We start from the raw sequence: 27694 nt of genomic DNA on the forward strand, positions 1-27694 counted from the left end.
ATATCGACATGATCCTGAGGCCCTCAAAACCACAAATGACAAGTATGCTCCTATTGGCTAGCGCTGACCGGACTCGTCCACCCACAGATCCCACAGATTTTGAGTCTACATCTTACATGTATACATGTATGTATGCATACATCACCCACGCACGCACTCAGCTGTCATAGAAAAAGCATTTACTGCATAGAGTATAATGACCGCCTATCCGTATATACCGTCGTTATCTCCAAATCGGCTATGTCGTTGGTTTTCTTTATTGGAATATGAAAACTACATGTATGTAGATTTCATCACCAAATTTCGTCATGGCCAATGACTCGGCGCGTGTAACTGAATCATGTATGAGCAGCCGCCAAGATATAACTACATGACTTTTGTTTACGCAGTTGTGTAAGGCCGAAACCATGCAAATCTTTTCACGCATACACAAAAGCAGAAATTCAATTGTTTTACAAGATACATAGGTGTACATCTACAAGTACATGTAGTTCCTAGGCCTACATATGAAATACGTGTTTCAAGGCTTTGAGATTCGCAATATAATCGTGGAACCTAGCCCGGCCTAGTGTCATGAAGTACATGTATGTAGCTGTTATTTAGGTAAGTGAATCCGCACCTGTTTGTCATCACACAAACAAATCAACATTAACGCGTCATACAAAGGCAAATTCCGCCGTCCCTTTGTACTGCAATTACTGCAATTGCTACATACATGTACGATTCACAGTAAGGACAAAGCGAACTGCGGTTGATTTCTCGGATATGTACCTACATGTAATAGTTCAGTAGGTACTAGTTAGTCTCGTGCCCATCCTACAAGGAGCAAACAGTTTACAGTAGGAGTAGTGACCAATAAGGCACTGACGTCAACAACCAATCAGACACACTACACTCTACTCATGTCTAAAGCCTTTATCCAGATTGGTTCTTACCTGGGCGCGAGGCTGTAAAAAGAAAATATTAATGGCTCTTGGCAACTCACGATTCACGATTCACAACAGGTCACTCGTGTAACAAAAACCAAATCGCTCGATTGTGGCTGCGAACAGGAACGAAATGGTATATATCTATTATTTGATTACCTACTTAAAAGAGATTGATAAATTCTAGTCTTCGTAAACGGACTTTTCTCATATTATAAAATAAACATTCAGTGCTACCCCGCCCCACAAAAAATTGATCATGAAAGCAAGGTCTATTTCCAGTTCCACCTGCTTTTCAAGAACTTGACAACTTCAACCAACCCCAACAATACTGGCACCTCAATCAAAGGCCCAACTGTCGCAGCTAAAGCTTGCTCAGACCCAGCCCCATAACAAGCCACCGCAACTGCGATCGCTAGCTCGAAGTTGTTGCTCGCCGCTGTGAGAGCCTGCGTTACTGTAACACCATATCCCCAATTGCCTAATTTCCCACCCGCAAATTTTCCATTTCCAAAGTATCTGCATGCAGCAAGTGTAGCACTGAAGATGATAACGAAGTATACAATCAAAGGCGCAGAGACACGGAGGACGGAGGTAATCTTTGAGACGATATTGCGAGACTGAGAGGCAAAGAGGATCAAGATAGTAAAGAGAAGGCCAATCAAAGACCACGGTGAGATCCAGCGGATGAAGTTACGGTTGTATTTATCAACATCCCCCTTGAAAAGGAGCTTCAAGAGAGCCAAGCGGGTGATGATAGCAGCACCTAGAGGTATTCCAAGAAAGACGGCGACGGATACAGCCACTGTGGAGTATGAGATTTCGATGGAGGATTTGGATCTTGAGACAACATTGATGTAGAATACCGCCATCGGGGCAAATAGGATTATTTGAAGGAAAGAATTTAGAGCCACAAGCATGGCACAATAATCCGAGTCACCCGAGGCGAGTTCAGTCCAAATAAGTACCTAGATAATCAGTATTCGAGTAATTGAAGCTTGGGGGGTTTTCATATCTAGACTAACCATGGCGATGCACCGCGCGACACCAACTATTATCAGACCCTCACGAAGTTCACTACGGTCCGGCAAGAATGCCCAGGACAAACCAACCTATCGCACGAACTTTGTTATTTCTCAATTCAAAATAAAGGTGGGATACAACATTGCTTGGGAGCTTACCATAAGTAGTGGTGCAACGACCCAGTTGACGAAAATGCTGAACACAACCTGAATCCACAGCGCCCTCAACCTCAACAACTGATGTAGCGTCTCATACCGAACCTTGCACAGGATCGGATACATCATGACTAGCAGTCCAATAGCTATCGGAATAGATACTTCAGCGAATTCACCCTTCTGCAGTGCCGGTCCAGTTTCGGGTACGAAGTAGCCCAGGGTTATCCCGAGCGCCATCGCGAGAAAAATCCATATGGCCAGAAATCTATCGAGAAACCCCAGCTGCTTAAATGAAGAGAGGGAAGTTCTAGCCTCATCAGATTGTGCTGCCGCGATCTCTTTCTCTTTGGTGGAAGGGGTAGGAGAGTTAAGACCGGATTCCAATTCGTTCTTCGAAGAGGTATTGATTGTTGACATTTCTCCACCGCAGCTTGCTTGTATTCTCAGCTTGCTTGTGTTTTAGAAAAGACACGATGCTAATTGAGTTGCAATGATATTTTTTATGCTTTACCCACAGCGGTCCTCTTAAGGCGGTAACTGCCGAGCAGGGTGACACGCTTCTACACTGTGATTGGTCGACAGCGACATACCAGTGACATTCCCAACTTAAACGCCGATTGGCTAGACAACCCTTGCCAGTCGAATGAGCACGTTTTTTTCTGGAATTCTGGAGCTCCTTCGCTCTTCAACATCTAACGTACTCAACCAGTGGCGACTCATTGGTGACAGGCGAGTAGCTGCTATATTGTTCGACTCGAGTCTATTTCGTCTTACTTAAATCCAGGTCTACTTAACTATTTAAACAAACGTTAGACCACGCACATACCAACTTTTTATTGATTTCTAGAGACATCTGATACCTTCATCATGTCAGTGCCTGAACAAAAGCCTTGGCATGCTGCTTACCCAAAGCCCGTTTCTACTGCCGTGTTTCTACCACAGGAGACGGTTCTGGAATGGATGGAATCTGGTGAGAAGGTCCCGGGACGAGATTTCGTCCTGGTAGACCTGAGGCGTATGGACCATGAGGTAAGTTGTCTGCTTTACAACTTGGCCATGTGAATAGCTGTTCTATTCCTTACCATACCTTTTCCTTTTTTCTTTCGCCACATTAGGTGTATTCAACCTTGTACTTCCCATACAATCGAGAGTCTGAAAATGACTATCGGGGGGTTATTGAACAGCAATCTTGTTTTTCCTCTTTAAATGAATATATCTTCTCCTAAATCATATCCACTCCTTCTCGCACCTATCATCAGCTGTGCTCAAACATCTACTCACGTTTGTGATTCAAAAGGGAGGAACGATCAGAGACTCCATTAACCTACCAGCTCAAAGCATGTACCATTCTATTCCTGCATTATACAACCTTTTAACTGCAGCGGGAGTGCAAGCCATCGTCTTTTACTGCGGTAAATATAAATCCTCGGAGGCAAAATACAAAGGGAGATAGTATCTGATGTAGTAATTACAGGATCTTCTCAAGGACGTGGATCCAGAGCTGCGGCTTGGATGCAGGACTATATTGTGGGCCAGGGGAATGACAAATTGAAAAGTTATGCGTTACAGGGCGGTATAAAAGGATGGGTCAAGACAGGTGGAAGGATGTTGGAGTTGATGGATGGATATGCCGCCGATATTTGGGAGAAGGAAGAAAAAACCAAACAGTAATTTGGGTTCCGGCTCGAAATCACCGATGGAAGTAAGTGATCTCTCTCAGAAACACTATTCGAGTCCATATGATGGAAATATGCACATTGTTCCTAAGAATCATGATGTAGAATTAGCATTTGGATTTACTTCAAGATATTCGGTCTTTTTTCTTTTTTCTCTCTTTTTTTTTTTTTAGAACGGAGGACACTGACCATCATTGGCTCAAGTTCTTTGTACCATTTGATAGATCAAAAACACCTGGCGATTCAATTCTGGCCATATGGATATTGAAATCTGATGGATCATTCGCCAAGTTTCTAATTATACGATAATTCTATATTCATTATCAGTATCTTTATAGCTCGAAAATCCTTGTTTTAAACTACCGACCTTTTCAATTTCTCTTTTCTTCGCCAATAAGCTTGACCTTCCTGCTGTTCACGCCGGAATCACTACATTAATGCATTCCAATTATTGCTCAGAAGTGTTGGACGCCGATAATGAAGTCCTCCGGTTAAACATCTAGCAGGGGTCTTGTTTGCAAAATTGTTAGAAGTGCTAGCCTCCGAGGAATGCCGGCCATGAAGACAAACCGTACGTTTTTCTCCGAGGGATATTTATTGTCACTATAATGTGAGGTTATCCCATCCCGCAGCGAAAGGTCAAATGGGTTGCCCTGGTATACTAACACCAGGAAACCCAACCCCAGAGATCTGGTTATAGACTCGATCAGAAAGCCAGATATAACCTCAACACTCACGGACCTCTAACAAGTTCGTTCGACATGTAAGACTAAAGTGTCATTAGATAGCAGGTTCCTGCGAACATAACGTTATTAGATACACGAACAATGCTTATATCATGCTGAAGAACACCCTTTCATTGAGGTTCACAGATGAGTAGGTACATGAAGCTTGATTCACTCTCCTCGAAGGCTACTGAGTCTAAGTAGATCAGATACCCCCGACCTCTTCTGCGGTCATTCTAATCATAGGAACCGTCGAGCCTTCATTCTCATTGCCATGAAGATAAAGCGGCTTATGACTGCGAGGAGCCCTCAAGTCCAAGCGGAATGGATGCGAGACGCCGAGCGGTCAAAAAAGGGTTGGAAGAGAAAGAAACAAAAGAGATCAAGATATTCCTGGCAAGAACGAGGTTGAAATTCCCACTATAATATTTATCGAGGGTTATGGGGTTTGGGGTTTGGGGGTTGGGGGTTGTGGGTTGGGGGTGGAGAAGATTGGTCGTCAGCAAAGGTACGACAACCATAAACATAAGATTTTAGTGGTCGAAGGCGCTAACCAGCAAACCCGGCTCCTGAAAGCAGAAAAGCTAGTCAGCCGGGCCGAAATGTCGTCGAGTGATATTCGATGGATGCGGATTGTGAGAAAGGGGGTGCCGAATTTCCGCTTAGTCATCGAAAAAAAACTGCAGATTGACTTAACCTACCGAGGGGGTTTAATATTAATAGGAACCGCACAACTCTAATCAGAAATATAATCGCGGACGAAATACGAGAAATGAGCCAGGGGGTCAGCTCCATATTTTCGATAACATCAAATTGCAAAGTCACAAGCACAAATACAGCTCAGCAATCAAACCTGCACTTTGACGCCCTAGAAACCTCACATGGCCGACAAAGGATTGGTGGTGATTGGAATAATGCAATCTGGGAGATTAGGACGAAGATATTCCCACCAACTCATCCAAAAACCGAGAGCTGGCGATAGAGGAGGACTGCATACTTTGGCCGAGAGGGAGGAGAAGGAGAAGGAAAAGAAGATACCATGAGATTACGGGATCACGCCCGGCCAGGGGAACCTTTGCCATTAGGAGAAAAAATATTTTTGGAATGACTTTGGGAGGGAATCTGTTGAGAGAGACATTAAGGCAAACCCATCAATATTCAAGAAGGAATTAATCGGGTATACTAGACGTTGTTGTGCGGGGTGACGCCTGGATAAGACTTTTCTTTTTCTTTAGGGAACCAGTAAACGGGTTTGAAAAGCCGTGTCGCAGAATCTCCGATTAAAAGGAAACAGCGATCGAAGAAAACATTAGATAGGTTCGTAGCTATAATCGGCCACATCTCAGCCAGTTGGTTTAATTAACTACAGAACACAATTCAACTCTTGGTTACAGAAAGTACTATCGGCGAACAGTAGAACATAGAAAACCCTTCTTCTGTCCACTATCTTGGAGAAATTCCACACGTGGGGAAGATATGGTGAAGCATTTGCGACGGGGACCGGGGCCGCTCTTACTTGTGTGATGCGGGAGCTCACTCCGAAGATATAGATCAAGACATATCAAACCGTCCCCGTGGCCATGGGCACCTCTTATTTCCCCCGCAAAGGCGAGTTTCAGATCCTGCGGTTAATGTTGCCAGCGGGCCTGGTCTCAACTCCGCCACCGCTTCTCCACCCCATCCCCCCCCCCCCCCGGGTGCGTGCCATAGCTACTGCGTGTGCGACACCGCAGCACAATATTCCACCCATCCTTCTCCGCAAAAGAATATCACCACTAATAGTTCCGATTCATTGGGCAAGGATTGACCGAAAATTTTCACACCGCTCTCTCCGTGGTTTTCAAGCGATAAGGTAACCAATTTTAGTGGCGCATTTCCCTTCGGTGAAATCCGGGATAAGATATACAGTTTGTATAAACCGACAACGGAGTCAAATTCCTTCCTACCTACATGATATACATATGATCAGCTTCTCAGTGTTTAAATTAACTCCCCCACGGCCACGTATGGTGGTATTTTTATCTTTAACCAGCTCATTTTGTGAATTCCACGAGTCTAGATTCGTTATCTAGACATGTGCCCGGAAGTCGTTGGTTCTTGTGCAAATTTCATGTGGATTTTGGGCCGAGTGATTAGTTGTGAGTCGCTATTTACGTCACGTGTCCCTCCTTAAATTTTCGTGTAGAAATGCCCAGTGTACTTTGGAGACTCTCGCAATTTTAAAGAGGTTTGTAGCTTGCACGAACGTGGTTCTCGCCCCTTTTTTTTCTTTCCTGCCTAGCCACGTAACCCCAGACCCAACTTAAAAAATCTTCTCGATCAGTTAAAGTTGTACATACCATGCAGCTACTAACTAAAGATGACCCAATTATAACACCCCAATGATGCGCGTGACACAAACCTCTTGACAGAAGTTTTTGAAATTCGAAAACTTGTTCTAAACGGACAGACGTACATACCCCACTCCCTTGGTTCCCGAATCCCAGCGGGTGAGGAGGATCTCGTTCTGTTGCCTACTGGTTCATTAAAAACTCAAGATCTGGTTGTAGTGAGAATGCATATGAATTTTTTTTCTCTGCTTGCATCTCGACGAGTTACAGATCACTCATCGTTTGAAAGTTGTTCATCATTGAAAAAAACGCTCGGATTATTGCGGGATCTCATTTTGGAATTTTTTTCTTGTGGAACATAAACTAATGGAATCACTGGTAGGAAAAGCCATCAAACCACAAGTGACAATGAATACAGTATCCCGATCAGTTTTCAAAGTGCGGAGTCAGCGCCGGCTGGTCACATAACGTCAACACGTGTTGGAGGGGGGTGAGTAGTGCTTCTTTTTATGTCTCTCTTCTTCGTTCTTGTGTAGAACAGACAGTTTTGATGTTCAATTTTTCGTTCAAGTCAGTACATGTGCCATTGACCATGCTGGAAGCATAGGTACAAGGCACGTCTAAATTATATGGCGGAGGGTAACATTGCGGTAACGAGCTCTCTAGCTCATCTTTCAGCATCACTGCTTCTCGTGTGCTGTGTACCCCCACACTCAGCTGCACCCAACGCCTGCCGCCGGGCCAAGATGGGTGAATATTTAAAACTCAGGCTTCCATCCAGATTGGGATACCAAAAAAAAAGACGTTGCAAGGATTTGAACACGCCGCAATACGGCAACTGCCTATTGTGGGGATCTGTGATAGATACATCATGGGTCGAGGTGTGTTACTCGGCAATCCATCACTAAGCTCTGTAGAGTAAAATGCTGATACCTGGGAATGCTTCCCGGTGCGCACGCGGCATGTGGCACAACCCAACATCGGATCCAGGTAGATGAGTGAATTGCTTGTCTTTAGTGACCTCGTTTGTAGCCATTTCGGAAGCTTTTCTCGTGGCTGTTTTGCGAGGGTGTTTCTGCAGGATTAAAGTATCTTCGATACTGACATGTAGTATTTCCTGCGCACAAACGTTTATCTACGCAAATAGTCAGCAGCGAAGGGTGTGTAGGGTGTCTTGGTTCCGGGGGGGACTGGAACAGAAAACCGGAGACGAATGGTGAATCGTCTCATTCCCTTACGGGAAAATGCTCAAAACCACATGGCTTTGCTTTTTTTATGTGGGGGGTGGATGACTAACCGTGCGTGTAACTTGGCTACTCGAAGGACCACGCATGATAAGAACTTGCAAAGACTAAATAATCCCAAACCTACCATCATCAAAGGGAATCCTCGTACCATCACTGTTTGCCTAGCAGTACAATTTGAACTCTATCATGACTCTAAACTCGGTTGTTGCTCTCTCGCCAACGTCGTCGACGTCCTCCTCAGCTACCGGTTCCGGAGGTAGTGCCGTCGTCAATGCATCGCGTCTACGGGAAAACCAGCGGCGTAGCAGAGCCAGGAAGAAGGAGTACCTGGTATCCCTAGAAGCGCGTTTCCAGGCATGTCAGAGGACTGGAATAGAGGCAAACGTCGAGATTCAGGTCGCAGCAAAGAAAGTTGTTCGAGAAAACAAACTGCTGCGAGCTATGCTGAACAGACGTGGAGTGACTGATGCTGAAATCAATAAAACGTTAAAAGAAGGGGGAGAGGGATCAGATGAAGGAGAAAGAGAGACGGCTGTAGACGCGGTTTTAAAGGTGCTAGGGAAACGACCTTGCGGTGGTGAGCCAACAACAGGAGGGGCCGCCATGCAATGCAAGCCCTTTAGATCTTGTGAGGGGCAGCAAAGAACTGCAAACGAGCGACGCAACTCCACCGGAATGGTTGCTACGAGAGGTGCGGAACGGGGAGGAGGACGAGGAGCCGTAAATGGAGGAGCCCCTGCGCTAGCTGTTGCAACATCAAAAGTATGCTTTTTTTCTTTTCTTTTCTTGACTGATCAAAGCCTGAATATCCATACGCTACACTCCTACCTACCTATGCGCTCTCATCGTACATTATATAAATGGTGAGGAGTAAAGGTTGTGGTGGTGGTAAGTGGTAGGCATGGGTAAGAGTGGTGGGGGGATGAGGAGGTGTGTGAAGTTGAAGTTGGAGTTGGAGGAGCCCTACCTTTTTTTTATATATCGTGTGTCATTCGATTTGATTTTTATATATGAAAATTAACGTCTCTCCCCAATACAGCTTTCTCCCCCGCCTTCACAGCCGCCACACCAACATGCGCCCTCCAATTACCCCACGCCTACGTCTACGCCAACAACCGCCTCCGTTTCAAAGTATCCAATCCCAACATCCGTTCCTCAACTAAACGATTTCTACAATTACAACATCTCTTCCACGCAACCACAGTCCTCGTATATGACTTCTCCAACAATCTCATCACCCTCCCCGCCATCCTACAACTCATACCAAATGACTCCCACCACTCCTACCCTCACTAACAATCCTTCTTGCTGCCCCCAACCTCAAAACTCATTCTACCCTACTTCACAACCCCAGTGCGCCCCACTAAGGATGATCCCATCTTCCATGCCTGCTTGCTGCCCTCCACAGCGCGCTTTATATGCCACCGCAATGCCTTCTACATCTTGCTCTTCCTCCTACCAAGCAGCATCTATCGCATCTACCACTCCGTGTCACCTTGCACAGTCATTCATCAACCAATTGCATCCCGGCCTGCCAGGCGAGAACGCTAGCAGTTTGATCGATGAGATCTGCCCATCTGGCATGATGCAGGGTGGTCAGTGCCATGTCGACAACGCCGTACTCTTTGGAGTACTGGACCGAATCTGACTATATATTGATCCAGCCGCCGAGTTTTGCTTTTGCTATCGTTGTTTGAATGTGCTTTTGTTTCCCTATCCTTTTTTGTCCTGCATCATCATTTTTGCTGTTTTTGCTTTTGTTTTGTTTTCAAGCATTATACCACTACTGTTCTCATTTGTTCCTCCCCGTGTATATAATAACTTGCATTGTTTCCAACCGCGGGGAGCCGAGGGGAAGGAGCTGCTGCTGCTAGTAGTACTTAGTACATACGAGTGTATGGGTTATGTGTATATGTATATAGATATTACCGCGCACGCAGCTGGTGAGGGGAGAAAAGGAAGAGGAGCAAGCAGAGGAGGAGGAGGAGGAGGAGGAGGAGGAGGAGGAGGAGGCGAGCATAACCGGCGGGCCTACTATTCAGCAGGCTCGCCGGCTGACAAAAATAAAACAATAAGAAATCAACTTTCTAACCAATCTAGTTCAACAGCATTGTTCAAACCGCATCATCAAAGCCAAACACATCAGATCGCAGCTAGCCAGGGAGTGTTTCGTTACCTAAGAGGTGCCCGTCTCCAGGCCCTCCATTGGACCCATTTACCGAACGAGCGCGAGAGAGAGCCCTGCAGCTGTCAAACATATTGTAAGGAAAAGCAATTCCCCAACCAAGAAAAAAAAAGCGAGCGGCCGACTCCGCCCGGCCCGACCCGCTGGGTCCCAAAAAGAAAAAAAGAATGAAAAAAACTCCCGATACATGGCGCATGGATAACTAGTGGAGGAACGAGCAAGATTGAGCCACTATTTCTTTTCTCCGATTTGCGGGGGATATGTATATGTATGGGGTCAATGATCATTATGCAAGATGGAGATTCACCCCGCCCACCCTATCAAATCCTCTAGCGTGAGCACGATGACCCGGCAACTGGACAAAACGCGGTTTCCATTCCACGTGCGAAAACCCCTGTAAACTTTATTCTGCCGAACTGCTGGGGAACCTTGATCTGACTTCGAGGTGCAATGTTGGTTTGGTCGTGGACCCTCTGTATTGCGTTAGATTATGTATGGCTGGCGGTCTACGGGATATTACGGGATACAGGATATGGGATACTACTTACTCGAGCGGTATCAGATATACTGACCTACGCATCATAGGTGCTCACTGTGTATATGCGAGTGACGGGACATGAAGTGAAAGGCCTATATACTCGTATCGATTGACTGATTGATTATTTGATAGATCTATGTCTTCCCCCGGGCTATGGCATGACCCATTGAGGAACTGGCAAAATTGTTATAAAAGTAACCCCAAACGCAGTTTTATTATATTATCGAGAGCTAGTTTTCCTAGAGTTCGGCGTTGTTCGAAGTCCTAGCATTTGAATGTCATAGCCGGAGGCTACATACATGTAGTGAGTAAATCAATCTATCAATTAAGCGCTAACTCTCAATACCCGACTGGTTATGTATGTCGAGTGATATATGGTGATTCTGGTCAGGACAGCATACGTGTGTCAGCTAGTTACGTATACCATAACTGTGGACTTATGACAAGGAATAGGTGGCATGATAACCTGTCCTTAATCAAGTCGTATAAAGCTAGGAATTCTAGTAGTCCTGTTAATACAGTATCATCCATCTTCCTCCTCCTCCAATAGCTTGCAGGTCTCGCCATAGCCATTGGAACACACAAAGTCTTACAGTTCGGAATCGACGTGGGTAACGACAATCTTCAATAATCTTCGGACTGTGTCCATAGATACATATCCAGAGGGGACGTAAACCTGGAGAATTAATTGCCGTTCTTCTGAACCGCGCAGGCAGATATCTCACTTCCCAGTGTTTGTAGTAATTCTAGGAGTTGAATAAGAAGCCCGAGGCTCTGAACTTATTAATAGTAGATTTGACTACATTGATTTTTATTCCTAACTAATCGTTACAAAATAGCTACTATACACTACTCAACCAACACTCAAATATATACTACGAAATAAAATAAAAAAATCACTCCATTACACCGCTTTCACCCTCTAAAAGTTCTGATTCCCATACCCCCTCTCACCATACCCTCTCTCCCCCGCTGCTGCCCTCGGCAGGCTCGGATCAAACCTCCCACCATTCCCTGCGCCTGCGCCCGTTCCCATCCCTGGGCCCAACTCACTAACCGGCGCCCTACCCCCTGCAACCGTCGTCGGCTCCCCCCTAAACCCCGGAGCATCATACCCCGCCGTCGTCCCCGTCATCGCAGTCTCCTCACTCTCCCTGGCACCCTTGCCATACCCACCCCTTGGCCCGAACGCGCGCTGCTTTTGGTATGCGCGAAGCGCCAAGTACGATAGCACCATTGTCAGTGCGAAGAGGACGGCCAGGGCGATTGAGAAGGCGAATGAGGTTTTTGTTAGGTTACAGAGGAGGCGGGGTGATGCTCTCGTCCTAGCCGCTGTTGTTATTGTGGAGGTGGAGGTAGAGGTGGAGGAGGAAGAGGAGCGGAAGAAGGCGGCGGGGAGGTTGTTAGTTCCCTTTGATACAGCCGGAGACCAGGTTACGGAGCGACAAGACTGGTGGGCGGAGCCGCGGAGTAGGACACTTATTGCGATGAAGCCGCCCATGAGCAAGAGGTCGAAGGCGGTGATGAGGACGAAGAGCTTTTTGTGGCCGAAGCAGGTGGTGAGGAGTGTGAGGAGGGCGAAGAGGACGCCAACGCAGGACTGTGTTTGCTTGTTAGCTTTTTTTATTTTCTGGTTATGTTTTTTTTTTTTTGAGGGGGGGGATGGGAGATTTTTTGGGGTAGGTGGAGGGGGGAAGGAAACGAGTGACGTACGATGACTTCAACGGCATATAAGGCGTGCGGAAGCTGGCCGGAGCGGCCGTTGGTGAGGCGGAGATGGTTGCGTGAGAACTGGTAGACGTTGAAGCTGGCGACGCCGACGATGAAGAGGGCTAATATGAGCTGCAGTACACGCAGGAGCATTGACAGCGTTTTGAGGAGGCGGGGACCCATTTTTGCGGTTGGGCTATATTGTTCAATCGGTGGTGATGGTGGTAATGGTGGTGGCAGTGGATTGGTATATAAGTATTAATATTTCCCCCAGCGCTTTGTCAAACACAAGTGAACAAAGAGAGCCCGTCCGATCAGAACAAAGATATCTATCTGGATGAATGGTTTCCCTCCAAACCGAGGAAAACACCCCAGTTCTTAAACGAAAAAGCCATTCGCTGATTACGTCGACCGCATTTCAAGATTTCCCATATTCCTGCACAGTGAGTGGTGTTAGCTGATGATTGACCATGGTTGCTTTAGGAAGAGGGTTTTTTCCCACTTCTTTCATGATCAGGGAACTCTGAACTGTTGCTGCAGGTAGCCGTCATGGGGCGTCATGATCGCCGCTTGCAGGGGTTCGGAGGGTGTGGGTTAGGGTTGCGTGGGCATTGTCTGATGTCCGCAGCTGCTCAGAGGAGTGTTGGCAGACATCAGAGCTTGGGTGTGTGTGTGTATGGTGCCTTGCTACCGCCGCGCAGTGAGCACGGGGGAGTGCTCTAGGGACTGCTGCTATGTACTCGGCAGCTTGGTAGCGGCAGGCACTAGCTAGGTAGCAGTACATGTATGTAGTACTACTACTGCACCCTGGGCTAGAGTGCGGGACGAGTGACGTTGCCCAAGCTCTCGTTAGTTAGTGTCGGTTGCTGTCCTGGGCACGGCATCCTGGCACATGTGGGCACATGTGGGCATGGGCGTCCCTTCTAGAGGATTCCAAATGAAATCTTGGTTTGGGGGGGAGTGGGGGGTTGGAACTTGGGATCTCTCTGCTCGGATGCATGGGTTCAACTATTGTGCAGCAAAGTGCAAAATCCTCAATTCTGCTAGATATCTCTACTCTACGAATTGAATTGTGAATTACTGAACGCGGGCCGGGAACCTTTTTACCTTCCGCTGCTCAAAGCCACAACGTCACATGCGGAAGAGCTTGTTACTATCCATTGTGTGTGCTCTACGTCACATGTCTCACACAGGCGGTCTAAACCACTCACCAAACGCAAAACCCCACTAGTCACAGCCTCTCACTCACCATCCCCCACCACCACCTCTGTCTTCTCCGCCTCTTCCACCCCCGTCTCCCCCGCCGCCGCCTCCTTCTCCGCCCTAATCCTCCCCCTAGCCCTCACCAACGCCTTCCCCAAAAGATTCAGCCCCCACCCACCCCTCCTCCCTTCCCTATCCTCTAACGCGCCCCTCACCGCCCCTCTCCCAATCCCCCACACCGCATCCCTCGGACTCGCCTCCACCAACTCTCTCTCTCCCGTCCCCAACAACACCGTCGGGTCTCCTATAAACTTATAGTAGCTCCCCTCCTCGACTATCCTGCTCCGGTTCGCGACCCACGCGCCCTCGTCGAAGCCCTTCACCGCACGCCCGAGCGACCGCTGCAGTCGCGGGTCAGTGGTCTCCAAGATCTCAGCGGCAATAGCGGGGTCGTTGAAGAGGAGGGCTTTTTGGTGCATCATGAATCTGCGCCCGGGGGTTAGTATACGCGTTGGAGGGTGGGGTGGGGGGATCGAGGGGGGAAGTACTGTTCAGCGGTGTTATACGTGACGGTACCAGTGCCCGTGGGGTCGGGCGCGGTGAACGGCGCTTCGTACCATTGCGAGAAGATGCCGTAAGGAACTTCGTGCGGCTTCCAGAAGAATACTGGGCCGTTGTCGTCGGCGCCGGCGTCGGCGCTGGAAGAAGCGGCGTCGGCGGTGGGGGCAGTGGTTGGTTTGGGTTTTGGGCGGGAGGTGGTGCGGTGTTTTGGTTTTCGGGAGCGGGTGCTGCGGGGCATTGCGGTGGAGGGGTAATGTATGGGGGTTTTTTTCTTTCTTATTCTACGGTACTACGGTGGTGATAGTGATGGTGGGAGTGGAGTGGAGTGGAGTGGAGTCGTGCCTAGGGATTGTGGGTTGGGGATTTGGGGGGTGTTTTTGTATGGATGGATGGATGCGTATGCAGTGAGTCAGGGCCTGCCTGCATGTGAGTCAATTGGCCCCTTGGTGATACGAACGATAGCTGGGATCTGGCGGTATGTTTCTTTGTTTTGTTTCGCCCATAAACCTCGCATCGTGGAAAGCATAGAGCATAGTGAATAGTAGTAAACAGTAGTCGTGCTGAACACTAGCATTGTCAACTAACTAACCAACTAACCAGAAAGAAATAGTAGGTAATAGTAACAAGTCCACAAACGGCCTAGTAATAAAGTAGTATTAGTAGAATAAAAGCCACTAGCTGAAAAATTTAATTTGGGCTCTACTACTAACAGTAACTAATGTCGACAAGTGTTTAAAGGGGGGCTGATGTCATGGCCGGTCATATTATGACCTTGTAGCATGCATAAGTTTCTCAGAACGGTTACAGTTATCAAACGTCTGGGGCATTTCCCACCCTATCTACATGAACCCAACGACGCCCACCGGCGGCCGCGCATGGAGTATAAAAATCACATCATGAATCACAGATCATTTCCTAACTATTCACTTGTATCCTCATCACACACCATCACTCGCCCCACGCGTGACGCGCCAAAAACCAAAGCAAGCAAGCACTATCTATCTCTATTGTCGTAAGCCATGTAGTTTACTGGCGGAGAGAAGGGGAGGGGGGGGGGTATGGGCAGTTGGTTCGGTATACTATTAGCTACACGGGTCCTCTCTCTCATTGATCAAATGTCACATACGCATTTCGCAAAAAGCCAACTCTTCAAAAAAAACAAAGATACCTCACGCCTATCATACGCTCATAACAGTACTAGCAATAGCGAGAACAAAAGAAAACATAACATAAAAGAAGAAAAACAGAGACCACTCCCATGGATGAGGAAAGGGGGTCTATATGGTACAAAGGAAAAAAAAGCTCCACCCAATGATATCTTCAATGCCCCATTATTTCACTACCACCACATCATCAGCACCAATAGCCTTCGTAGAGCGAGAAGAGAGGGGGGGGGGTTAGTAGTTACCAAGAAGTAATCTGCAACCGGCTTCTTCGCCGGCATACCCCTACTATCCTGCGGCGCCGCCTCAAACACCCTATACCTCCTCCCGGGGCCCGGCCTCACCACCGTCGTCCTATCCGTCGCGCTCCACGGCGCCCCACCCCCATTCCGCTCCTCCCCGAGCTCCAAGATCGCCGCGACGTTGCCGCAGCGGTAGCAGTAGTTCGGCGCCGACCACACCGTGACAATCGACGAGTCAAACATCTCCTTGAACCCCTCCATGACGAGCTGGTGCGCGCGCGCAATCAGGCTGAGGTTGTTGATGTGGTTAAAGTGCTTCACGATATCCGCGCCGAAGAGGAATCCCGCGCCACGCGGAGAAAGCCCCCACCCATCGATCTCGTCGGGGTCGCTCCAGAGGAGATCGCACATCGCGCCTTCATGCGGGACCTCCTGCTTGCGGTCCAGGAGGCGGATCTTGTCGACGCTGTCGACGAGGGGCGACAAGCCGCCGTGCACGCACAGCACCGCGCCGTTGTTGACGCCCTTTGTTCCGCCGGAGCTGCCGCTGGCGCCGGAGCCCGGGGGTCCGCCGATGGCGGGGGTGGCCTCGGGGCGCTTCATGCGGCTGATGACCTCGCCGAACTGGCCGACGACCTCGACCTCGATTTCCTCGGTGTCGCTGATGGAGGAGCCGGCGCCGACGACGAGGGCGCCGAGCGCGAGGTAGTCGAAGACTTCGCAGCAGTGGCGCCACACGTTGGCGGAGCCGTACTTGCGCAGGCATTCGTCGTAGAAGCCGTAGACGGTGGTGATCTGGCGGGATTCGTGGTTGCCGCGGATGAGTGTTATTCGGTCGGGGTAGCGGACTTTGAGGCAGAGGAGAAGGAGGAAGGACTCGAGGGAGTAGAAGCCCCGGTCGACGAAGTCTCCTGTTGGGGTTTGCGGTTGTCAATTGCGGGGTGTGTGGGGTGGAGGGGTGGTGGGGTGGTGGTGGGGGGAGGGAGGGAGGGGCATACCCATGAATAGGTAGTTTGTCTCTGGCACATCCCCGCCAACACGGAAGAGTTCCATCAGGTCGTGGAACTGGCCATGGATGTCGCCACAGATGGTGACCGGTGCATCGACGATCTGGACATTTGATTCCTCAATCAGGAGCTCACGGGCCTTGTAGCAGAGCTCTCTGACGGCGGGTTCGGGGATGGGCTTGCAGGCTCGCAGCTGTGAAATGGCACTGGGGGGGTGGGGAGTAGCAGTCGCGTGTCAGTCTCGAGCAGCAAAGAGTGCGGCGGAGGAGGTTCTCTAGTTACTAGTCAAGATCGCTCATCATGGGGAAAGTGTTTAGCTGGTTCCTGCGGGGGGGGCGGGGGGTGTATCGATTCCTTTCCTGCGGTGCGAGCGAATTGGGCGGCGAGGTAGGGAATCGGTGAGGGTTAATGTTTTGGGATGGGTTGCAAATTGGCGATGTCTGATAACAGAACGCTTGGCGCAGCAGTCTAAGTTTGTTAGCAGCACAACAAGCATCCGCGTGTAGGCAACCCTAGCCCTCCCCCGCTATACGCGAACCCCCGCGTAGCCCAGGCCCCAGGCCCCGGGCCCCAGGGTGCAACTGCCTGCCAGTGGAACTGCACACAAGGGCCAGCACGGAGACACAAAGGATGGACGCCCCAGAGGATCGCGATGTCAAGCTGCAGAAGGTGTCTGGGGGTCTCCTGGCCCAGTTCGACGAGCGTCTGCCCCAGCTATTGCAGACCGAAGACGGCGAAGGTGGCCGGAGGAGAAGAAGCACCGTCGACAGCTTGATTAGCCTTGTGAGAGCTCTCTACAACTCTGCCACTTGGGCCCCCAATATCTTTGCTGATTGCTCCATCGCATAGATCGAACCGTTCCAAGAATCTCCACAGCTGCTTGACCCATACCTACAGTCCTATCTCACCCAGCTCACTGAAGTCTTCCTTGCTCAACTACCCAAACAGTCCACTGCCCCCCCGGAATCGCCCTCGGAGGAGGAGAAGACCAGCTTCAACTCACCGCTATCACTCCACGATGGAGTCTCAAAACTGCTGTACACGCTCTGCAAAATCCGCGGGCCCAAGATCATCTCCCGCTTCCTCCCCAACGAGCCCCGTTGGCTGGAGCCATTGTGTGTCTTTGCTACAGCTGAAACCCCCGATCGTTCGTGGGAGCTCCGTTATGTACTTCTATTATGGCTCAGCCATCTACTTCTGACCCCGTTCGACCTCAGCACCATATCAGACCCCTCCATAGCTTCCCCGGCTCTCCCTGAGCAGCTTGATCTACCAAACCTCCCATCCCTCTCCCGGCGATTGTTGGCGCTAGGGATCACCCATCTCTCGTCCCCAGGTAATCGTGAGAGCGACGCCGCATCACTCCTGCTTGACCGCCTATGTCTACGCAAAGATATGCGCGCCCTTGGGCTTCTGTCCGCACTAGTTACCTGGTGTCTTAATTCCTTTAAACCAAGTACCGCTGCCACAACTATGGCTGCCGCCTCAAATACCCTTTTCATGAAGACCGCGATTCTACGTGTTCTTGCTGGTATCCTTGCACAGGGAGACCGCGAAATCGTTTCTGAATTCGCGCCCAGAATCTTCACACTGGCAAAGAAGCTCGAGGCCGTTGACGGCGAGGAGTGGAATTCTGCCAATGTCCGGAGACTGGGGATGAAGATTTACCGCTGGGTAGCTATCCTATCACTCGCGCCTGAGGGAGAGGAGGATGGAGAGGAGGGGGGTAATGTCGTGGAAGATATAGTCGAGCGATTGCTATCCTGTCTTGGTGACAAAGATACTGCTGTCCGCTTTGGAGCGTCTAAGTCCCTCGCAGTCATATCCCGGAAGCTCCCTCCAGACCTTGCGGGAGAGGTTCTGGAGGCTGTTATGGGCATTTACGAGGAAGATGTCTTCTATTACCCAGCACACGGCGAAAACAGGCAAAAGATACTCTCCGCCGTAACAGCAGAGAAGTGGCATGGTGCAACCCTTACACTAGCAACTTTCCTACGACAGCGTGCTGTAAGAAGCACAGACGTACTCGAGAGAGTTGTGCGGAGCATCATTGACTCCCTGCATTTTGAGCAGCGCCGTGCCACTTTTGCACTGGGCGGGAATGTCCGCGATGCAGCTTGTTATGCTGCGTGGAGCTTGGCAAGGTCATATACTACAGACGAGTTGCTTGCCGTGGGTGATATCGATGGGCATGGGAATGTGCAGCAGCTCCTGGCCACGGAATTGGCAGTGGCTGGATGCCTGGACCCACTCGGAAACATTCGAAGAGCCGCTTCTGCAGCATTGCAGGAGCTTATTGGAAGACATCCAAATACTACCATCGAAGGTATTCGTGTCGTGCAGGTTGTAGACTACAACGCTGTGGCTTTGCGGAGAAGGAGTGTGATCACAGTAGCTGAAGAGATTGCATCGCTAGCTGCGGGATACTGGAATGCAATCATGGGCGGTATCGTTGAGGGGTGGAGAGGTGTAGGTAGCAGCGACCTTGACGGCCGAAAATTATCCGGTTTAGGCCTGAGAGAGGTGGTTATAATATCTCTACCCGGTGACGATGAGGAGGCCCGTGGTTTGAGGGCAAGGAAAGTATTAAACTCTCTGGTACACAGAATCAGGACCGAGGGTAAATCCGATGTTGAGATCTGGCACGGAGGCACATGGGCACTCGCGGAGGTTCTAGATGGACTCTCGACCCTTACCTCCACTTCGTCCCTCTTTACACCTTCAGAATCAAAGCTGCTTCTCGAGAACGTATTCGAGAAGCTTGTTGGGAAAGAATTCGTCAACCCCATTCTACGCCCCGAGCTTACTTCCGAAGCTGCATCCCGCCTCGTCTCAGCCCTCTCTTCTAGCTCCCATCTGTTTTCACAGCAGGGCGATATACCCGCCAAAACACTCCGCCTTTGGACTGCGATCATTGAGGCTTCTCTTGATCGCAATGATGACATTGTTCTTGCCCAGGCCGTCCCCGCCACAAAGTTTCTCTTTGGAATCTTGTCCCCTAAAAACCGACAAGCGATCATAGAGACTTGGTGCCGGCGTGCATCTTCTACTGGGAAGAAGAGAGGCTATGTATTAGCACTAGGTGAGGTCATAGGGTTTGTATATAGCACCGATACAGCCTTGAAAGATAAAATCGTAGGGACTCTTGTTTCCGCAGCTGAGAGGGACGGCGAAGTTGAGTTGCGTGTAGCGGGTGTTAGAGCTCTAGGCTGTGGGGTTATCGCCAGGGAAGGTCTGAAGAACGAGGCGGTAGCAAAGGTGGTGCTGAAAGCATTGGATGACTATGAGGTTGACTCGCGAGGAGACGTCGGCTCGTGGGCTAGAGCGGAGGGGATAAAGGCTATATTCGAGAACTGGGGCGGAGAAGGGTGGAATGGTGATGTCAAAGGAGTGCCTGAGTGGGAGATTTTGAAGAGGCTTGTTAGACTGAGTGCGGAACGATTAGATAGGATGCGTGCTCGGGCTTGCGAAGCACTGCTTAAGATCTCTGCCTCTTGGGAGGAGAGTGAGCTAGAGTCGTACCTTGACCGGTAAACACCCCTCCCCCCCCCCCCCTTCCCTCCTTCCTAAGTCTCACTTTGATGGTTTTGAAAGCTAAGACCGCAATAGTCCAAAACTGGCATCCGATCTTGCAGCAAACTCAATATCCTCAAAAGAGTACTTCCAGGGCGTGATGCCGCTCCTCCAGCACCCACGCCTCAAGGTCGAGTTCCTAAAAGGCTACGTAACAGCCGCCGGCGCAGGCTCCGACTCACTGCTCAAGACCTCCCGCTCTGTACTCCTCGAATACCTAACCTCAGTCTCAGCCTCCCCATCATCGTACGTATCGACAATTGTGGAGACAATGCTGCAAGTTCTCGAAGAGAACACCAGCGACCGCATAGTAATCCCCGCACTTGAAGTCATTGCTGCCGTTCTCGAAATGAAGCCTCTCGGCACCCCCGGAACAGGCCCCCAGATCGAGACGACAGAACTGCTGAAACGGCTGTTCGTCATGGTGCAAAAGATCCAATTCAAGTCCGGAAACCCACTCAAACTGTCTGCTGCAGTGAGGGCATACTCGGGGATAATCATGGCAGCGGAGTCTGAAGAGCTTAGGAAGAAGGTGCTCGTGAAGCTGGTGAGTATGCTGCTGCACCCGTTTCCAAAGCTGAGGGAGCTGGTTGCGGAGACGCTGTATATCCACGGGCACTTTCTGGGCAGCGAGGCGATCTGGGGTGCGAGTGGGAGAGGGAAGGAGGAGGTGGTGGAGAAGATCTTGGTGGATGGGGATTGGTTGGGGGGTGTTAAGGAGTTGAGGAAGGGGGTCGGGGTTTTGAAGGGTATTTTGGAAGCGTAGAGAATCTAGATCCTTTTGTTCCGTAGCTAGTTGGTTGTGCATGGGAGATACCGTAAAATGGTTCTTGAATATCATGTCTATTTATTTCCATAGACTCTAGAGGGGTATTCACTTCTAAGAATACGGGCTGCCATTATAGTCCCCTCCACCTATTGAGTGCCTAAAAATAGTGGTCAACAACCGCATACTCCGGAATATTCACGAGGAGAAATCAGCATCAACAACCTACCTTACTATTCGGAATATAGACCGTATACGTATTCAGCTTATAATAAGCTTCTTGGAAAATCATTTGCCTATAAGCGGCATTATAATTTCACGCTGTAGGCACATATTTCAGTAGTGCCTTATATGTCTAGTATGGCGGATGAAATAGATGTAAATTGTGGTAATGATCAAACATGTAACCAACCAACCAACCTATAACTCGATCGAGGTTATGTAAGCTCGTTCCCGCCGTCGATTCTAAGTGTGCTCAAAGATATTGGGTGTAAACGTATAATGTAGTTTAAGAAGATGATTGGTTCTCGCAATATTCCAATGCATGGAAGTCCTTCAATATGAGGGAATAATGATCGCATGTATTCTTGTACAATCTAGAGTATTCGCTCTGGTAATTACGATCATATCTGATCACTCGACATAAAAGCTCCATCTGTCGAGATTGAGGGCAATGCAACATGTAGCACTGGGCTCTCTCTCAGCCAGGTCATTTAAACTACATGTACGTGCTCGTCAAAACTTCCACCTCCACCCATCCGCATCCTTGCCCCACCACCCTCTGTCATCCGTTCACTATTCACGAATATTATCAAACCACCATGCATTTACGCATTCGTCCATCCCCAACAAACCCCGCAACCAAACGTGTGTTTGCAGTCCGAGCCGGTGGGGAGGAGGTCCCGGACCCTGCATCTCAGAGACGTTGGGATAACGAGCAACTATCACAACAAAAAGCTTCCGACCTCGACAATAACTCTCAACACCCCTGCTTTATCCAAAAAATCCCCAAATCAGTCATTTTTCCTCATTCTCCTTCGAATTTCGTAGTCGAATTCATGGACCTCAGCTGCATGTTTGTCTTTATGATTCACGGGGGTGGAGCACAATGGTACTTTAAAAACACGTCTACTGAGACGTATACCGACAAGGGGAGATCCTACTCAGCCCTTCCGCTTGGTTTCGAATTTCATTGGAGTCCTTTCTTCTCAAATAATTTGGTATCGATAACCCAGAGCACCTTCAAAAACCTTGCCGCTCTCTGGGAAGGTCGTCTCAATACAGGGTTGTGTAATGATGCACCTCACCACCGCCACTACATTTTAAAGCTACTCGTGGGACTCACCAAGGATGGAGAGATCCCTCATTTTCGAGAGTTAAAATATACCCTCCACGTGGTCTGCGAAAACACGAAGGTTACAACTCTTTTTGACGGACTCTGCAAGCACAAACTAAACGACTCTTTTTCCATGACCTGGCTCCTGTATTGCCAAAGCGAGGTCGCCGGTTGGTTTATAGGAGCATCGTATACGCACTTCATGGCGAAGCTGCTGCAGCCTCGTATAGAAAACTTAGGTTGGGGTGACGACAATGATGAGGATACCACTCAGGTCTGGGTACTTCCTCTGCCATGTGAAGGTGCATCTTTGGGAAATTGGGTACTTCATGAGGACGTGGAAGCTTCGATGTGGGATGCAGTGTCTTGAGTAACTTGTCAGAATGTCCCATATTCAAATTATGAATGTAAAATTCATTCTTACCTGCTAATAGGTGTCCTTTAGGGTGTACGTATTCAAATTAAGCACCAAACACTTATATTAATATCCAGGCCCTGTCAAAAGAAACTAAAGATCCATTACCTTCTGATTCCATGATATCACACTGAAATGATTCCATGGCTATTGTACATGGGGTGTGTTGCCTCTTTGATACTACGGCAATAATTTGAATTTTGATATAATAGGATGCTCGGGACCGGGGTTTAGTACCTTTATAGGGAGAATACTCTTATAGAGAGTGATGGTGCTGAAAGCCAAAGAAAGGGGGCCTAGAGGTGGCACCCTTATTCCTTTAGCCATCAGGTCAATCCTTAACTAACCAAATTGAGTTCAAATAAACCTAAACTCGTAATTTATGTGTGGATTTATACCAACAGAATGCTCGTGGTAGGGATTTATGAGCCTTTCGGAGCGGAAAGTACCTTATTGGGTTAGGCTGATGGGCTGTGAATCGTCCTGGCGGCCAAAGAGATAGAGAGATTACCTTTATAGGAGATATATATCCTTACAAAGTTTTCGCTTTACTGAGCAAAGGCCCAGAACCTCCTACAGCTCAGATGTCTTGGTTTCGAATGAGAGAAATTGATAATTTAACATATATATCTACTATAGATCTAGATATCTACAGCATTTAACCAATCATGAAGATCAATTCAACTTATCCCCATACAGTGGTTCCCCGGTAAGAAGAGGTCAGTTTCCCTGCATCCTGAACTCTGTGCTCAGGACAGTTATGACCATTTTAAGAGAATCTTTTGGGATATGAATACCGCAACTAATTATAAGAGAGAAAAATAGGGAAAGTCTCCCCTTAAAACAATAGTCTTTCTCATCCCTATAACCGGCCACAAGCCCGCTCAAATTATTAAATAACCGCACGGTACTATACCGTCCTCTACAATTACAAGAAGCGCCATACTTTTACCCGTCAACGCCCGCATCAAGCCACTTCAGAATAGGCAAAGAGAAGCGAGAAACTCTATAGAAAGTCAACAGATCGATCTAAATCAGAGCGCGCCCAATGCGAACCCTTGAGGTTTCTTTGGGAGAGTAGGTGCAAGACCTGTGACCCAATGAGTCGCAGCTAGTGAAATTTGGAGCAAACTATTCATGGGCCACACAATTGGTGTTACAAGCTCTATGGGCTATTTCAGTGAGGCGATTAGATCTTGAATTAAAGCGGCCCTGTTAGGAAAGCCAAGATCAAATCTTGCATGGCAGCTACCCATACGATATAAACAAAAGAGTCACGTCCCAATAGGATGCCAATTCGTATTCATCTAAACCGGCCCGGCGGTATACATTAATTAACCGGCCGGTACCACAAGACCACAAGACTTATGGTTTGGTACAAGCACTCTGGGAACACATAAGTAATAATCACTCGAGATTACTAGCTCGAGTTCAATATAACTATATAACAGGGCATTATTACGTCTCTCTTGGTTATTCGCTGGCGTGTAACGTTTGGTAATATGATTGATGTTTGCCATGCAGTATCACCCCGCCATATCCACATTGTGTATTCCCAAACCTGCTGATCACGAGGAGTAAGGACGGTAACGCGTAGATGGTAAATATATATATATATAGGTGGGCGCCTGAGCATTTAATTAGGATTATCACTCTCGTTTCTGGCATCGAATTATGGGGCGGTAAATGTGTCAAAAATTATTTTACCACCGGTGGTGAAAATAATACCAGTATTTATACCCTATAATGCTAATTTTCATGATAAAAGCACAGACCTTTTGGCCAAAAGGGGCCATATAATGCCAATATATATGAAAATTGTCCACCGGTGGGGAATCTCACCATCGGTGGCGGTATTTCACCACCGGTGGGAAATTTTCATAAGTTTTGGCATTAATGATTGAACATTTACTTATTTAGTATAGCGCAGCATAAAGACCGAAACTCAGTGTTTATACCGGTGGAAATGTACTAATGTAGGATAGCGTGCAGATACAATGACTGAAATTCAGTGCTTATACCACCGGTGGTAAATAATTTACTACCGTTGGTAAAATTACTTTTGACACATTTACCGCTCCATATCGAATAAGGTTGCTTAAAGACTTGATTTTAATATTTGAAACGGGCCATCACAAATTGCAAATGAGGACGTTGCCCTAATCTCGGGAAACGAATATCCCCCAGGGTAACAAACAGCAAGTGTCTCGATTGACACGAAGTCAGGTGAAAACAACATATCGAAGAATCACATGCATAACATAAATAATGTATGTACATGGCCGACCCAATTATTAATTAATCCCAGAAGCCCAATCCTACAAGACTTTAAACCAAACCGTCAGCTCAATCACTCATCAGCCGAAATAGAGTAGAGTACGATACACACAGTAAATCTTATGACCGATCGGATAACCTTAAACTCGTTTTAAAAATAGTAGGCAGCATTCTAAAACTGCATATAACCCCTTCCCATGTGATCCCGGGTGTCACACCTCGGTGTCGCTAACTTCCGACGGGTCTCGCCTGGTCTTAAAGCAGGATAGGCTTCGTCTCAAGGCATGAAGAGTTCGTAAGTACATACATGTAGGTAGTATGTACTGTTTGAAGCTTGTAACATATTAGATGCGGGTCCGGTCAGGGAATCCAATGTGCAAGGGAAGAGTGAAAGGCTGAAAGGCTGAAAGTACATGTATATTAATGTAATATATAACCCAACAAATCGAATTCTATACAGAATGCTTTATATTTATGTACAACAAAGAGCCAATTTCAACTATTAACTGTTGGTAATATCATCTACATATGGCCATGTTAACTTACCTTACCTGGCTCGAAGCTGCTTGGGTAAATTGGCTTAGTCCAAGATAGAATATTACCAACAGTAGCCCAGCAGCCCAGTTGGCCGGGCTAACTTTAATATCGGTCCATTAGACTCCTTGATATACACATGTTGTCATAATCTTATCTAACTACATGTATGTACTGGTACATGCTCGTAAATCAGAAACGCTAGATCTATTCAAAACCTTTGGTAGTTGTGATATTTAAGCCCGCATCAAGTATGATCATGAAGCAGATTTATTTTGGTAGCATTAATTGGCCCACCAAATTTTGAAAGATCTATGGACTTCGTCCAAGTACTAGTAGTCTAACGTTACTAAGTATGCTTTAAAGGTCAAGGTTGAGCTGAGCACGAAGCGTACATATATATTCTACACTTTGGGCGGCCGCTAGGCCCTTTAAACTTTACCATCGAATGAATACGCATGCGCAGATGAGCATGAGCTCGAGGCCAGCGCCCACTTATCAAATCGCGAGTAGAAACCCCCCACAAGGCCAGCTTTGCAATTTGTTGATCTACTAACTTACGTCACTTTCTTTACCAGGCATTATACACCTACATGTACGTATGTCCCCCAGCATGCAGATTCTTATACCAAGAGGATCAACTATACTGTCTCTTTCTGCTGCACCTAGGGCTTCATAATTTTATGTAACTTATAGCAAGCTGGGCCATTTACTCCGGTCGATTCGCCAACCGAAATACCACCTGTCTATCAACGGTGATAGAACGTAATAACTGTTTGTCAATTCTCTAATCACATATAAGAGATGCAACTAGATACTAGTACCGTTACACTGATGGCTTTAATACATGTATGTGAGTGTTTTGATATTCGAATTCGTGATCATGCCAGCCCTTAGTAATCCTCGAATACTGGATCCATAGCTAATGCAGTGAAGTATTGCTAGTTGGTCAAGAACCGGTTCTTGTTAGAGAGGCGTGTGATAGCTGTGTTTCTACAAGCGGGGATGATAATGGTCGGTGATCGGTGTTGGTGGTCGGACCGCTCAGTGAGAGACGACTGTGCGCCATGAGGTACAACAAAAAGCTAGGTGAGTCGAGTTGGTATACCCACTCGTGATGAATAGCCAATGTCAGCGTCAGAAAATTGACCAAAGGCAGTACACCCCCCCGCCACATAACCTCCGTATTCTATCTCTCACTCATCTCCTGACATGCTTCTACAGCCCCCAGGCCCGCTAGGCATCTTTCTATTCATCCAATAGAAACTTCAAGACTTTTGCTCATGGGATCAACTACTTAGTATGGCAAATTGACACAAACCCCTCGCCAAATCAAATATACGTTACATGTACAGCATTACAGTGCAGGAATTTGTCTATGTGAGTCTAAACACGATACATATTTGACTTCATCGTTTAACCTTTCCCCCGACGGGCTCATTTCTCGTTTGGAGGGGGCAGTACACTAACTAATACCGTTTAAATCGCCACAGATTTTAGGGTGTTGAGGTTTTAGAAGGCCTAGAAGTCTCCGAAACCCTCCGAGTGTCTTCTGGATATTCTAGGTTTCTCGGTCTTCCCCTATCTTAGAAGCTTTCTAACGTGGATGCACCTCGACTTCTATAATGGACCCACATAAACCGAAAACCATCTCTCCAGGGTCCAGAGATACAATGCAGTGGCTCCTAGTGCTGTAGAGAAATCGACATCAATTATGGTGTGGGAGCGAGCCCAAGAGTAACCACACGCTAGACTCGAACCCTGAATTGCTGGAAGTTTTCCGCTTTTGGTAGATATTCTGGGCATGCAGCACGATTTGACAATAATAAATATTCATTGCTACAAACATTTAGCAGAATCATAAATTCTTACACAGTGATCAACTAAGGATCCTCTCCTACATGCAAGAGTCAAAGGCCGGAAGACTTTTGTATAATCGAGGAGTGTCCCGGACCAAAATCATGCTTACCAATAGGACTCCAACGGCTCTGTACATGTATCTGCGGAAGATTGTCACATACTAAGAACCCATGTTGCATCCTCCTACTTCATTGGACGTCACTCGGCATATCATGATTCCCTCGCCTTGTGACTTCCACTTA

At 47.9% G+C, this 27694-nt stretch overlaps 8 protein-coding genes across 8 annotated transcripts; 4 read left to right on the forward strand and 4 right to left on the reverse strand.

Moving 5' to 3' along the window:
• Positions 1 to 1198: 1198 nt before the first annotated feature.
• Positions 1199 to 2521, reverse strand: H6S33_009376 (uncharacterized protein; the record flags this gene model as incomplete). The annotated part of the gene is made up of 3 exons (XM_044840765.1): positions 1199 to 1894; positions 1952 to 2038; positions 2108 to 2521. 3 exons carry the CDS (start codon positions 2519 to 2521, stop codon positions 1199 to 1201), a joined length of 1197 nt encoding a protein of 398 aa, XP_044698191.1.
• Positions 2522 to 2971: 450 nt separating this feature from the next.
• Positions 2972 to 3775, forward strand: H6S33_009377 (uncharacterized protein; the record flags this gene model as incomplete). Its single annotated transcript, XM_044840766.1, has 3 exons — positions 2972 to 3133; positions 3402 to 3516; positions 3579 to 3775. 3 exons carry the CDS (start codon positions 2972 to 2974, stop codon positions 3773 to 3775), a joined length of 474 nt encoding a protein of 157 aa, XP_044698192.1.
• Positions 3776 to 8268: 4493 nt separating this feature from the next.
• On the forward strand, positions 8269 to 9730 carry H6S33_009378 (uncharacterized protein; the record flags this gene model as incomplete). Its single annotated transcript, XM_044840767.1, has 2 exons — positions 8269 to 8844; positions 9122 to 9730. The coding sequence occupies 2 exons, from the start codon at positions 8269 to 8271 to the stop codon at positions 9728 to 9730; spliced, it is 1185 nt and encodes a 394-aa protein (XP_044698193.1).
• Positions 9731 to 11727: 1997 nt separating this feature from the next.
• H6S33_009379 (uncharacterized protein) lies at positions 11728 to 12698 on the reverse strand (the record flags this gene model as incomplete). The annotated part of the gene is made up of 2 exons (XM_044840768.1): positions 11728 to 12405; positions 12519 to 12698. 2 exons carry the CDS (start codon positions 12696 to 12698, stop codon positions 11728 to 11730), a joined length of 858 nt encoding a protein of 285 aa, XP_044698194.1.
• A 1058-nt stretch (positions 12699 to 13756) lies between these two features.
• On the reverse strand, positions 13757 to 14517 carry H6S33_009380 (uncharacterized protein; the record flags this gene model as incomplete). Its single annotated transcript, XM_044840769.1, has 2 exons — positions 13757 to 14204; positions 14267 to 14517. The coding sequence occupies 2 exons, from the start codon at positions 14515 to 14517 to the stop codon at positions 13757 to 13759; spliced, it is 699 nt and encodes a 232-aa protein (XP_044698195.1).
• A 1098-nt stretch (positions 14518 to 15615) lies between these two features.
• On the reverse strand, positions 15616 to 16737 carry H6S33_009381 (uncharacterized protein; the record flags this gene model as incomplete). Its single annotated transcript, XM_044840770.1, has 3 exons — positions 15616 to 15618; positions 15688 to 16595; positions 16683 to 16737. The coding sequence occupies 3 exons, from the start codon at positions 16735 to 16737 to the stop codon at positions 15616 to 15618; spliced, it is 966 nt and encodes a 321-aa protein (XP_044698196.1).
• A 584-nt stretch (positions 16738 to 17321) lies between these two features.
• On the forward strand, positions 17322 to 21030 carry H6S33_009382 (uncharacterized protein; the record flags this gene model as incomplete). The annotated part of the gene is made up of 3 exons (XM_044840771.1): positions 17322 to 17474; positions 17541 to 20221; positions 20301 to 21030. The coding sequence occupies 3 exons, from the start codon at positions 17322 to 17324 to the stop codon at positions 21028 to 21030; spliced, it is 3564 nt and encodes a 1187-aa protein (XP_044698197.1).
• Positions 21031 to 21851: 821 nt separating this feature from the next.
• H6S33_009383 (uncharacterized protein) lies at positions 21852 to 22736 on the forward strand (the record flags this gene model as incomplete). Its single annotated transcript, XM_044840772.1, has 1 exon — positions 21852 to 22736. The coding sequence occupies one exon, from the start codon at positions 21852 to 21854 to the stop codon at positions 22734 to 22736; it is 885 nt and encodes a 294-aa protein (XP_044698198.1).
• Between the last annotated feature and the right edge of the window lie 4958 nt (positions 22737 to 27694).

This window comes from Morchella sextelata, assembly GCF_020137385.1.
Source record: "Morchella sextelata strain SCLS chromosome Unknown scls_3, whole genome shotgun sequence".
Lineage (NCBI taxonomy): Eukaryota > Fungi > Ascomycota > Pezizomycetes > Pezizales > Morchellaceae > Morchella > Morchella sextelata.